The sequence below is a fragment of the Ictalurus furcatus genome, chromosome 20 (genome assembly GCF_023375685.1).
Source record: "Ictalurus furcatus strain D&B chromosome 20, Billie_1.0, whole genome shotgun sequence".
Classification (NCBI taxonomy): domain Eukaryota; kingdom Metazoa; phylum Chordata; class Actinopteri; order Siluriformes; family Ictaluridae; genus Ictalurus; species Ictalurus furcatus.
In genome coordinates, this window is record NC_071274.1 from 22,020,001 (window position 1) to 22,034,127 (window position 14,127).

Here is a 14,127-nt window from a genome sequence, read left to right on the forward strand (position 1 = left end):
CTTGCTAGGTTAGCTGTTACTAAGTAGGTGTGGCGTTTATGTGCTAGGTTAGCTTTTACTCACCAATTTAGCTGTCACTTCCTAGGTTAGCTTTCACTTGCTAGCTTAGCTTTCACTCGCTATGTTAGCTTTTATTAAGTAGATGTAGCTTTCAATTTCTAGGTTAGCTTTTATGCACTAATTTAGCTTTCACTTGCGAGGTTAGCTTTTACTAAATATATGTAGCTTTTACTTTCTAGGTTAGCTTTTACTCACTAATTTAGCCATCACTTGATAGGTTTGCATTCTTTTGGTTTCTTTCAAGATTAGCCCCACCCAGTAATTAAATTAAACAGAAAATGTAAATGTTTTTCACAAAAAAAAAAGAAAGTCCCTAATAGTTCAGACTGATTTTCTCTGACAAAATGAGCATTATTGCCTCCAGAGATTTTATATTTAAAACATTCCACTTTTAGAAAAAAAAAAGGATCCTTAGGAGCGCTTTGGATGGTTCTCGCTTTCTAATGGGGTTCTACCTGGGACCTCCTAGCGCCACTACCCCCACTCATTTTTTTTTAAAATGATTTTAAATTGTTTGACAGATTAAATTAAAGTGTACGTACGGGTTAAAATGCAGCAACTCACTGAAACAGCTGAAAGTTTTGAAGAAAACCTGATGCAAGTCATTTTGTATCGTAAAATATAAAAAGATGATATCGAGTTCCAATATGCAAATGAAGGAGAAAGGAGAAAGGGGCGGAGCATGAAGGCTTAGAGGCGTTTCTAATTTACATATTCCTGAAGACTTTGAAGTGTTTGTGCCATCTTTAAAAGTATTTTGTGTCGCTTTAAAGGCAGAACAATATATTACTGTAACTAGCAGGCAAAAGCAAGACCTCTGCTTCTTGCAAAAGGCAATTAAAAGGGAACTAACGCCGTTAATAAGCAACGAGAGAAAGGAGGTGTAAAGGAGAGGCGAGTGCTCAGTATGAGGTTTGTAGTAAATGACTAAATCTGTTCTGCAGAACTGTTAACCAAACTTGTGATCTTGCTGCTCACAGATAACAAGTGGTGTGTGAACGTTTGCTTTATAAGCACCTGTGAAAAAAAAGTCGGCGTTCCTCTTACCTCACTGGTAATAAATACATAAAGCCAGACCAGCGTTTCACAAACACAAGCTTTTCACCGTTTCCTGCTTCAACACCAAACTTTAACATGATCGAGGTTTCTTAAGCGTGTAAACGGTGTAAAAAAAATAGATAGATAGATAAATAAATAAATAAATAAAGGCGCAAGATTTCAGGAAGAACTTTTATTTATCCACAAACTTAAAAAATGTCCACAAGGACCTAAAAGTAAACATTCAAACACAAGATCTTATAAATAACTTTAAAGTCGCATAAAGTTTCGTTAATAATAATAATAATAATAATAATAATAATAATAAAAGTCAATAAAGAAAACATGTTTAGTATCAACAGCTTAACTAATGCTCTTCGTAGTGTTTTTTTTTTTTATGTAAAGAATATAAATTATATTCGAGTTTCGAAATGGAAGCGTCTCTTATTTCAGGCCGTGCTGCGTTTCTCGGTGTCTCCTCAAGTCCACTTTGCGCTGGAAGCCTTTGCCGCACGAGTCGCAGCCGAACGGTTTGAAGCCGGTGTGTTTCCGGCTGTGTGTGATGAGGTTGGAGCTCTGACTGAACGCTTTCCCACACACTTGGCATTTGTGCGGCTTTTCTCCTGAAAACACCATCGATACAGATTAAACATGGGACACGTCAGCGTTGAAATCCTAATACACCAATACACAAATCGGGTCACTATATCGTTACGTTTTATGGAATAAAACACTCCGTGTCGTGCTCTTATAGGAAAATAATCAACGCCAGGGTGGTGTGACGAAGCGTTGAAGATGAAGAGTCACTGTTACGGCCCTGAAGTTGATTATTTTCCTATAACGGCCATGTCCCGAAGTGTTTTATTCCTCTTACACTACAGCAATATGCCAAGGATTTAAAGAAAATTTTTACGCGTTAAAAAAACGACGCATCCGACCTTTTTATCCATTTATAGCTACATTTAATGTTGTTAAACATTCCTGAAAACTAGTTAATAACGTTTTTCTTTTTTTTCTCTGTAAAAAAACCCCAAAAACTTAGATTGTCACGTTACCAAGAAGTACGGAAGCCCGACTTTTATTTCTCAAAACTGCGACTTTCTATCTCTCGATTTGGACTTTTTCTGAATTTCTCGCAATTTCGAGTTAACGTCTCACAATTCTGATATTTTTTTTCCTCACAATTGTGAGTTCGTAGCGCTCAATGGTGACTTTTTCCCCCACAATTCTAACTTTTTTTTTCTGGTAATTTAGACTTCCACTTGACGCGGTACTTGAAATGTGACTTCAGGTAACGAGCGTGCGTTAGCGTCTGGTTCTTACTGTATATTTGTAGCTTACTGAAAGGCCGTCTAAATTGCGAGAGAGAGAAAAAATTCGGAATCGCGAGACGTGAACTCGTAATTGCGAGAAATAAAAATTCGGAATCGCGAGACGTGAACTCGTAATTGCGAGAAATAAAAATTCGGAATCGCGAGACATGAACTCGTAATTGTGAGAAATAAACATTCGGAATCGCGAGACGTAAACTCGTAATTGTGAGAAATAAAAATTCGGAATTACGAGACGTGAACTCGTAATTGCAAGAAATGAAAATTCGGAATCGCGAGACGTGAACTCGTAATTGCGAGAAATAAAAATTCGGAATCGCGAGACATGAACTCGTAATTGTGAGAAATAAACATTCGGAATCGCGAGACGTGAACTCGTAATTGTGAGAAATAAAAATTCGGAATCACGAGACGTGAACTCGTAATTGCAAGAAATGAAAATTCGGAATCGCGAGACGTGAACTCGTAATTGCGAGAAATGAAAATTCGGAATCGCGAGACGTAAACTCGTAATTGCGAGAAATAAAAATTCGGAATTGCGAGACGTAAACTCGTAATCGCAAGAATTAAAAATTCGGAATTGCGAGACGTAAACTCGTAATTGCGAGAATTAAAAATTCGTAATTGTGAGAAATAAAAATTCGGAATTGCGAGACGTAAACTCGTAACTGTGAGAAATTAAGTCAAAGTTGTGCAAAAAAAAAAAATATCAGAATTGTGAGATTTAAACTTGCGATTGCGGGAAATAAAGTCCGAATTGCGAGATATAAAGTTGCAGTTGTGAGAAATAAAATCGCAGTTCCCTTTTTACATTTTTTTTTCTTCCACAAAGAAGCATAAACGCCTCTCTCCGGAAGTATTTACAGTAACATTAAATGTAACTATAAATGGATAAAAAGTGTGATGCATCATCATTTAATTAATAACATATGGTATTGAATAGTAAATAATCGTTAGTGTTGGCAAAGTGCTGTGGTATAAGAGGAATAAAACACTTTAGGGATGTGCTGTCATAGGAAAATAATCAGCGGTGACACTTTTTCCCCATGAAGCGCACTCGTATGAGGAATTCATCGGCGTGAGCGTTACCCGTGTGGATGAACGTGTGTTTCTTCATGTCGGATTTCTGGTGGAATCTCTTGCCGCAGTACTGGCAGGGGTACGGCCGCGTGTCCGAGTGGATCAGCAGGTGAGTGGACAGAGTGGACGACCTCTTGAAGCTTTTCCCGCAGATTTTGCAGCTGAAAATCCTCTCCTGTCGATAAACACAGATAATCCAGGTTAGTGCATGCTTTTAGATGATCTTAGCACTCCGTGGACTTGGTTAGATCATTAACCTGCTGAAATGTACGGTTTATGAACCCACTACTTTGAAGATGTGATTCACAGTGAGCGGAAAAAAAAAATTATTTATAATTTAATTGATTAAAATTCACTCTAGTTGATTTGCTACATTAAGCAAAACAAGCCCCGCCTCCAGACGCCATCATAATTAGAGGAGGTTTGATTGAAGGAATATTTTAGTGCAGACGTTTTGTTTGCTTCTTGGGTTTTTACAGAAAAGCACAACGTAACGTCAAACTTCCCGACCAATCAGATTGCAGCTGGGAGGGACACGCGAGAAAATCCAACATGGTGGACAGAGTGTTGGTGAAAACGTTTGTCTCATCAATGAGCGAATACATCGCACATACGCAGCTTAATGATGCGTACAATCTCGGATATTTCAACTCCGATACTGTAACGCTGCATCGTAACTGGAGAGGATAAATCGGTTCGTTTCGGGACGGTCGTTGGCATCCGGCGTCAAGTTAACGTCCGCGTACTGTACACGCTGTCTAGTCACGCAAGATCTAATCTCCAGAGCGAAATTTCAGTCAAGCTTCTTCCTCCTCTCCGTACTGCGACTAAATGTATTTAAACAAACCTAGTTAGCCTGTACTAGCTAGGACTTTGTGCTAGCACTGTCATCCAGACAGCAACGTTTCTGTAAAGAAAAAGTCTAGTGTCATATCGGCTTTAACGTGATCTGTAGGCTCCACTTTGACCTGTCCAATCTGGCTACAGAATGGACAAACTGTCCAATAATATACTGTACATATCCAGTAACATTGTATATTATATAGTATATATTTTCCATACTTGCGAGTGGACGACTTTGTGCTGTTCCAGACTGACGGCGTGACCGAACGTTTTCCCGCACAGCTCGCATGCGAAAGGCCTCGTGCCGCTGTGTGAGCGTCGGGCGTGGACCTCTAAGCCATGAGGCGTAGAAAACACCTGGATCGGATTTAAAACAAAATCAGATCCGGTGCTGAAACCAAAAACACGGACAACGTGATTGCTGCTTTGAAAGACGCCGTACCTTGGTGCACTTGACGCACTTGTAAGAGCCGTTAATCTGCAGTCGCGTGCACAGGACATCAGAATGCGATTTGATCTCGGCGTTCTCGGGGACGGCCTTGAAATCGGCGTAGTATCCTCGTGTGCGGCTCTTCAGCAGATCTGTAGCCAGCGAGCTGTACTCTTCCTGAGAGAACCCTCTGAACGGGGACTGGTTGGAGAAAAAGGCCTTGGCGAGCCTGTCTGTGGAGCCGTAAACGCCGATGGATGGCGTCTCGCGTGCCACGTGACTCAGCTGAAATGGCCTAACGAGGCGTCTGAGCTCCGAGCGGGCGTGAGTCCAGGCGCAGGGCCGGAAGGTCAAGTCGAAAGGTTGGATATCATCCGGTGACGATAAGGGATATTCGTCCACATCTGTTCGGACGACAAATGATTATTTTGTTAATACTGTATTAATAATGTATTTGGTTCTGGCTGGATATTTACAGATCAACGAACAACGTGGCTGAACTGAATGAACACCTAAAGCGATAAATTAACACGTGTTGCATTTAATTTACTTACAGAGTTAATATCTACATCGATAGTGAATAAATTAACGAATGACTCGGAGTCGGTGTGCGGCGGACGCGCCGCTAAACGGATTGAAAAACTCGTTGATACGATGAACTTTGGAGACGTTTATCGAATATTTATGGAAGGAAGGAGTCTCCAGCGTCAGCGCTTGGTAACCGTCAGATGTAAAGCTGGAACCTAAAGACTTCGGGACAGAGGGATTGACACTTTTTGTGTCATGTTTTCTCGCTATCATTCAAGAGAAGCTGGTGAGGGAATGACTGTTTATGGCTGCTATAACGTATTAAAGTACATTAAATGCAACTATAAACGGATAAAAAGTTCTTTAATAAATTACGAATGGCAAAAAAAAAAAAAAAGAAATCGACAATTTTGCTGTGGTATAAGAGGAATAAAGCACTTTGTGCTGTTCAGGGTGTAACAGTAGGCTATCTCCACTTCATCACACCACAATATCACTGATTATTTTCCTAAAACATCATGACACAAAGTGTTTAATTCCTTACATACATGCCATCTTCCTGCACGTATACAGCGAGTCCAAAGTTGGACCCAGATGTCCCGCTGAATTCGATCTCTTCGTAATCACTATGAGCTCGCAGATTTAAACAACTGGACGATAATAAGCCAAGCCTTTAAGTGTTAACTTGAATTAGATGAAGGTTTACACTGAGGCGGTTTAGAGTGGATCTCGTCGTGTAGGATTCGAGTTTGTGAACCTGGAGAAGAAGACGGCGATCTGGGTCTCCACACGGAGTCCTCGTACTCCGCCGGCGGATCACACACACTTCCCTCACAGCTGAGCGGAGAGTGTTGAGCTTTATGTTCGGCCGTACACACCGCGCTGCCTTCGGGTGAGCATCGACCTGCACTTTTATTCACGTCCTCACAGCAGTCGGACTCGGCCTGGATCTCTGCACAAGACAAGAACTTCAAAGTATGCGCTGAAAAAATCTAAAAAAAAAACCCCATGAGATTGTAAGATTGAAGATGAATCTTAAGATGTCTTCAAATTTGCCATCAAATCTGCTAAGTTAGCAGATTAGCTAGATGATTTTGTAAATTAGCTTGTTAATTTATCTAGCTAGCTAGATAAGTTTTGCAAATTAGCTTGTTGATTTAGCTAGCTAGCTACGTTTTGTAAATTAGCTTGCTAACTTAGCTAGCTAGCTAGATAAGTTTTGCAAATTAGCTTGTTGATTTAGCTAGCTAGCTACGTTTTGTAAATTTGCTTGCTAACTTAGCTAGCTAGCTAGATAAGTTTTGCAAATTAGCTTGTTGATTTAGCTAGCTAGCTACGTTTTGTAAATTAGCTTGCTAACTTAGCTAGCTAGCTAGATAAGTTTTGCAAATTAGCTTGTTGATTTAGCTAGCTAGTTACGTTTTGTTTTTGTTGAGAATGTGATTTAGCATTCTTCCAAACAGGGTTTTTAAGTATTAGCTAACCAGCAAGTCCAATTCTAGGCTTGTCTAGGGTCGAGTTAGCATAAAATCTAACTAGCTAGTCCTGCATTATTGTGCAGGAAGAACTCGTGGTCAGTTCTTTTCATCTTTTAAAAATGTTAACTTTTTACTTATGTTTAAATATTTTTCACTTTCACTCAAGTAGTCACTGTTTTTGGCTCCATATTTCTATGTACTTTTTCCACCTGTGGTTAAAGCACGGGTTCCCAACTCTGGTCCTGGATGGAGAACATCCTGTCCTGCACATTTTAGTGCCCCCTAACCCTAACCCCTTGCCTGATTGTGGTGTAAAGAGTGAAACTGTGTCGCCGAATCATTTTTACAGAACATACCCGAGTAAGTGTGTGTCAGTAGAGCGTCAAGTCGGATGTAGTCGTCCTCCAGGCTGCGAGGTTGGTGGTAGCTGTGAGCACGTTTGCTCTTCACTAAAAATGACCTCGGCATGTTCGCTCTTGGGGGTTGAGGGTCTAGGGAGATTTTAAAAAAAAACAAAAAACAAAAGACTTAGAAATATAGCCGCAGTGACCCGTGGGGTCCAAGCACCTTTGTTGTTGTTGTTATTCTTCTACTTCTTCTTCTTATTATTATTATTATAAATGATAACAGTTAGAGTTAAAGAACAGTCTACAGATATTTCATACGCAGTTAAAACCGTAAAATCGGAGCTGAAATGTTCTCAGTATCATAACCTGTCTGAAAACTCTCCATCTCTGACGGGGTTCAGGTGAAACTTTATCACCTGCATATCAATGATGCAGACGCACAACAGACTGCCAACGAGGACGCAGGTACTCCATTACACTCTGGGTATAATGCTATCATTAATAGTTAATACTTAATTGAAGGCTAGCGTTCATAAGGAAAACTTTCATGAGACGTACGTAAACCCGACAAACGTACACAAATCTGACGTAAAACCGCACGAAGCTGACATCAACCTACATAAGCCTTCATAAACCTGATGTAAATCAACATAAAGCTGACAACATACATAAACCTGACGGAGACCTGTATAAATCTGGCGTAAACCTTCCAAAACCTGATTGGCTGAAACAACCAAATGCTACTTTTTTTCTTCTTCCTTTTTTTTTTTTAAATTAAATCTTAATGTGATGAACTGACGTTGAAATGTGCTGTGTCAGCAAGAATGTCCTTTCAAGTTGTAATCAGTTTTAAAGCCTTGCATACACAAACGTTCAAACGATGACATGTATTGATCAAACTGAAAATAAATTAAATGTGAAATATAAAATCGCACACATAATACACGTAATAAATTAAATTGACAGCAAATCAAACTTAATTAAAAAATCCGATTTTTTAAAAATTTTTTTACACTTAAAGCAGTTCCTGGCTGCAAAAACGTCTAAGAGCCTCGTACAGACCCAGATTTTTGAAATATACATCAGCTACGTCACATTGTGTCTTTGTCATGTATTATTTACAGACCTGCACATATCACGCCACACACACACACACACACACACACCTCTACCATTTAAAGTTTTTATTAATATCTCGTTCAGAATAAACAGACGGCACTTTATCGTCCGCCTCACATGGTGTGTTTGGGCAAATTGGCCTCCATAAAATCATTGCTCGTTTCCCCCCCGAGCTCAAGGTCTAACAGGAAGATAGAAAGGATTTCAATAAATGTGAGAAAAAAGTTTGGTGTAGCAGCTGGAATGGGGGAAATTGTACGCACACACACACACACACACACCACTTGTGAAAATTAATGAATTGCGTGTAGGGGGAAGGGGGGGGGGGATGCATAAAAAAACAACACCCCTGCGGAAAGAAACAACAGACACTATCACAGACGTTCTAATGGTTTCCACTACAAAAACCATTACAAACCATCAGCTAACCGTTAAAAACATTACCATTACCAATTACCAGGGTATCCACTAGACGTAACATGCCACCAATAGAAGACAACAAATTACCAGTAGACACCCACAGGGACCATTACAGTTTCCATTCAAACCAATACAATGCTTATTATAACCATTAAAAGCATTACAGTTCTGTGAGGGTTGCCATTGGTTTGGGGGGTTTTTTTTTAAGCAGGGACATGCTCTAGGGGTGACAAATTTAACGTGAATGTAAATGAATCATGTGAAATTGTTTTTAGAAACACACGTTTGACGTGTCGATAAAATAAAAAGTGAAAATGAAAGTAGGGGGGAGACAATGTGTGGAAAGGATTGGTGTGAAAATAAAAACCCATGCTAAAATGAACGTGGAAAAAATGATTGTGAAACAAAATCCTGTGAATGTTAAAATATATATATATATATATATTGTATCGTGACAAATAAACACGTGAAGATGTTGAAAGGAATTGTGTGAAGAAGAAAAAAATTCCTACATGTGTGAAAAATGTCTGAAACGTAGCACAAAATTCACACGTGGAAGTTTTCTATAAGGGAATTTAATCCACGTCAATAGGAACACCTGTACGCTTGATCGTTCGTGCAATCAGCCAATCACGTAGCAGCACGAAATCACGCCGATTCAGGTCAAGCCTTTCAGTTAAAGTTCATCAAACATCTCCTCTGGTGTTCCCGCACAACTTTCTTTCACCCAGAACGCTGCGAAAAACAAAAAAACGTCCAGTTCTGTGACGAGAGCACTCGAAGCAGAACGGCCGGACATGTCCGACCGCTCTTTACAAACGTGCTGTGCTGGAAAGCATCTCAGAGCACCTCGAACCCTGATGTGGACGAGCTCCAACAGCAGAAGACCACATCGGGTTCTGCTCCTGTCGGTCTGAACAGTGATCTGAGGCTACGGTGGACGCGGGATCGCAAACAAACTGGACAGATGAAGACTCGATCTTCAACTGGATGCCGTAAAAATTCAACGTTCCTCTAAAAAAAAATAACTGTGTTCTGTGCTTAACTGCTTCTATATCCAACATCATAACCATCTACTAGCTATGTGCACTGAAGCACAGTTACTTCCTGGATTCTTCTTCATTTTATATATATATAATGTTTAGAAATGGTAAAACCTATAGATTATAAATAAAGAACTCATAGTTAACTGCAACTAAACAGTGGAATTAAAACCTGCACTGTTAATGACGTCTTAGTGTTTCTGCTCATTCATTACCAAAACTCTGCAAAATGCAACAGATTAGGAGATAATTCAACGCTGAAAGATTTCATTCTACACTTTTAGGAGTTGATTCTACACTTTTAATTCCTAATTCTTAATTCTTAATTCTACTCTTATTGCATTTTGCTGTATAGATGAATATCACCTGCTCTTAACACCGATCATTATCCTTATTTTAGGTAATTCATAACCTTTACATCGTCCTGCATCATGACAAATCCAAGTCGAGCAATTAATCAATAAATCAATAAAATAAAAGCCAAGATTCGTCCACATGTTTACATGCACGCGCGACAGATGTTGATAAGTAAGTATTTAGGAACTTAGGAACATCTGGAGCGTATGTAGAAAATGTGTCTAAAACACTAAAAGTGTGTAAGTGTGTGTGTAAATGTGTGTGTGTGTGTGTGTGTACGCTCCCACCTGTTGCCTCTGCGCGCGCGGTGTCCTGGTCTGTACGTGTTGCTGCTGCTGCGCGCGCTTTAAATACCGCGGCTGAACTTCCTGGAGGAGGTTTAAAAGGCCCAAAGCTGCAGATCTGCAGGTACACACACACACACACACACACACACGCGCGCACACACACAGTCACGCGTGGACCGGTGGGTGAGGATCTGGATGCTATAAACTGCACGCGCTGTCCCGTTATAGATGTATATGATTATATGGAGACGCCTCGCGCTATAATCATCCTGAATCACATCAAGATTTTTTTTTTTTTTTTTTAAAAAAGGTTCTGCACAGGAAGATTTTTATTTATTTGTTTATTTATTTATTTATTTCATATTTGGCCCCTCGTAGGATTACATGCAATTATTCTAGCAGGATTAAAAATAAATAAATAAATAGATAAATAGATAAATAGATAAATAAAAGACGCACCGGAAATGAGTTCTTGGGTTCTGCAGCCTACAGTCTGGGGCCTCAGGGATTATTTTTAATATCTGTACACTTTCAGGAAACAAGGTTCCATCTAGCACCATGAGGGTTTGTCTCATTTTGGGAGAGCCGGTGAAGGTTCTGTATAAATGAAGGCATCCTAAGGGAACCCTTAATGGTTCTGCATGGAGCACAGGAAAAGAAGCTTTTATTATTATTATTATTATTATTATTATTATTATTATTATTATTATTATTTTAAAAGAAATGGTTCCACATAGAACATTCATATCTTGGGAGAAGAAAAAAAAATATACAGGGTTCCATCTAGTGCCCAACATAACATCTCTACAAGCCCTTCTTTAGAAAATGTTCCACATAGAACACTCTTTAGAAGCTTTGTGCCATTATAGGTTCCATCTAGTGGTCTAAATGGTTCTTGTCTTCTGGTTTGTCCCTATTGCGAAAGCCGATAAAAGGTTCCATATAAAATAAGGTTTCTTCTGGCACCCTATGGGAAACATTAATGATAAAATGAATAATTTTATTAATGATAAAAATAGCACTTCCCTTTTGGAGTGTATACTCTTTAGACACTAATGGTTCCAGAAAGAACACTGGGTAATCTGTACTAAGATGAAGGTTCCATAATGGTTCTATACACAACACTCTTTAAAAGAGTGTAGCATTTGGAAAATAATCCACGCTCCTATAATGTACATACAGTAGGACATGTTTGGAGAGCTAGAACCTTTGCAGGTTTTGCCTTTGCCGTGTATTCTGTAATACAGGCATTATATAAAAGAAAGGTTCCACCTATAGTCCACTAGATAGTTTGTGGGTTTGTCCTTTGCATTGGCAGCCGGTCGTTGATTATTTTCCTGGAACAGCATGCAGTAGTGGCAGTGTTGGTAATTGTGGTTCTGAGACTCTGGACGCTGTGTTCTGGACTAGCTGGGGAGTATTTGGGCTGTTGTGGTGCTAGCTCAAGACGGCTACAAGACAAACTGGTATCAGCGGCGAGGTTTCTGCATCTGAAAGCAGGATTTAAACGAACGACGGCAAGACACTCGGACACAAACGGTCGATTCGTCTAGGTTTATTAGGAGAAACTACAAGAAAAAAGACCGATTCCACAATCTCTATGAACACCACACGCTATGAGACGCCAAGCGAGCTACGTAGTTAGCGCCGTCCACTCTGAGGTGTCATTACGTGAGGATGTGGACGGACGCCGAGGAGACCGGGGTCACCGCTTCCGCGCGCCAGGAAACAAATTTCAATCTATAGGCGAAAAAACAAACGAACAAACAAACACGCCAGATGACGTAGAGCCGTTTTGTTTAAGTTTTGCCCTGCGTCTCTCGCTATTGTCTCACACAAACAAAGGTTCCATCCAGCACCGTGACGGAACCCGTCCGTCTTAGAGCCCCACAACACAGGGTTTCCTTTCTAAAAGAATCACCGTAGAACACCTTTAGAAAACAAAACTACCGGTTTGTCTGTTTGAGAGCGTCAGTGAATGGTTTGAATAAAACAAGGTTGCATCCAGCACCCATACAGGAACCCTGAACAGTTCTACACAGAGCACTGCAAGACGGTGTCGCTTTTTTAAAGAAACGGTCTCTACATCTCTACAAGCACGTCAGAAATGGTTCCACGTACGGTACGACACCTACAACTCAGGGAACACTAGGGAATTTCTGATCTTTCTTATATTAAGGAGACGTTTATTTAACCTTTACGGAAGGAGTCTCCAGTGTCAGAGGTAAACCTGGGACAAAGTTTTCCCGAAATCTTCTCTGCAATACGGCAACCTGCGGTTGGGAACGACCGTTTATAGCTGCTGTTACGCAAGTGAGAACGGGAACTAATTTGTTTTGCGAGTGTTCCACAACATTAAATGTAGCTGTAAATGAAAAATTGTAATCATAGGCAAATTCCTGTGGTGTAAGAGGAAGCAAAAAAGAAATAAATAGAGGACAGTAAGGGATGATTGATTATTTTCGTACAGAGTACGCTGTTCAGCCAGAATTAGAAAAAAGTAAAAGTTCATTTCTAACATAAAGCGCATCAAAAGCTCTCAAGACGCATTATTTCTTTATCAAACGTCAAATTTGCCCGTTACGCAAAAAGTCTCTCCCGGATTGCGCGATTTTGCGAGCGCAAACTCCGCAACGTTCGGAGGAGCTCGCGATTTTTCAAAATTAGCGTCGATTTTCTGCCGGGGCGCGTCACGTGACGTCATCACGACGCGCGTTCGGACGAAGCCGTCTTCGATTCACGTCCGTCGAACACGGGTACGGCTGAAACAACTGGTGTTTACCAGCAAGCATCGCTGCGAAAGAGCGCGCAGGACTGTTACGCGCGATCGCGATTTCGCCGAGTCGAGTCGTTTTCCGCAACAAAAAAAGCACAAAAAAACTCGCCGAATCGTATCGCAAAATTCTTAACGGGAAAAAAAAAAAGGCAGAAAAATGTTTAAAAATGTATAAAAATCTTTGACTGTTGTCAAAGTCTGTTGTGTGTTGTTTGAGTCTTTTCTTTAATTAAAAAAAAAAGAAAAATACCCATGCACGCTGGATATGGTTTGTTATTCTTTTCTTTTCATAACCCATCCTGACTGACGCTGATTAGCATTTCTCATCAGTTGCAAAAAAAAAAAAAAAAAAAAAAGTTTGAATGAAACCTCATCCTTCATTTAATCTCTGCGTTAATGTCCGGTGTAATGTGCGCGAGCTGTACAGTGTGCGCGGTATCTAAGATGCGCAGTGCAGAGAATGTAAATGTGACGATCAAACGCCCTCACATCAGTCAGAACAGGAAACCAAAGCTCTCAGTGAACAGACGCTATCACTGCAGCGAGAGGTCAGGGCCTCACTCTGAGCTCATAAACCAGCTCTCTCTCTCTCTCTCTCTCTCTCTCTCTCTCTCTCTCCCACACACACACACACACACACACAAAGGGGTTGATGGTGACTCTTCACCGCTTTAGAGTATACGTGATTGAAATAGCAGCACAGAGACGCTGTGATAAGACCTTGAGGTTTTCGGTGCGCTCGACTCTGACAGATGGACTGACACCGTGAGAAAGGTGCAGCGAGAGTTATTTCTGCAGCTCAGCTTGGAGCTTGGTACGATCTAAATAAAAACGCAGCGTGAAAACGTTCAGCGCACAGTTTAACACCACACAGGTTGTGCGTAAGCCGCACACATTAAACAGCGCTTTAGTAAAGCATCAGTAAGACCTGTGTGGGTGTATGTGTGTGTGTGCGTGTGTGTGTGTATGTGTGAGAGAGAGAGAGAGAGA

At 40.5% G+C, this 14,127-nt stretch overlaps 1 protein-coding gene across 2 annotated transcripts; it reads right to left on the reverse strand.

The window, feature by feature from the left end:
• Positions 1-1,259: 1,259 nt before the first annotated feature.
• gfi1aa (growth factor independent 1A transcription repressor a) lies at positions 1,260-10,589 on the reverse strand. 2 transcript variants are annotated; one of them, XM_053652168.1, is made up of 7 exons: positions 10,362-10,589; positions 7,145-7,279; positions 6,068-6,262; positions 4,795-5,186; positions 4,572-4,709; positions 3,519-3,684; positions 1,260-1,721 (listed from the first exon to the last, which is right to left on the reverse strand). In XM_053652168.1, the coding sequence occupies exons 2-7, from the start codon at positions 7,254-7,256 to the stop codon at positions 1,543-1,545; spliced, it is 1,182 nt and encodes a 393-aa protein (XP_053508143.1). In that variant the 5' UTR covers positions 7,257-7,279; positions 10,362-10,589; the 3' UTR covers positions 1,260-1,542. The 2 variants fall into 2 exon arrangements, with proteins under 2 accessions (XP_053508143.1, XP_053508144.1); XM_053652169.1 differs by lacking the exon at positions 10,362-10,589 and adding an exon at positions 9,933-9,991.
• Positions 10,590-14,127: the final 3,538 nt, after the last annotated feature.

Coding starts and splice junctions, on each gene's coding strand:
- gfi1aa (XM_053652168.1), bottom strand. CDS start 7,256: ATGCCGAGGTCATTTTTAGTGAAGAGCAAACGTGCTCACAGCTACCAC. Junction 4,710..4,794: donor AGTGCGTCAAGTGCACCAAG/GTACGGCGTCTT, acceptor AATCCGATCCAG/GTGTTTTCTACGCCTCATGG. Junction 1,722..3,518: donor ACACACGTTCATCCACACGG/GTAACGCTCACG, acceptor TGGTGTTTTCAG/GAGAAAAGCCGCACAAATGC.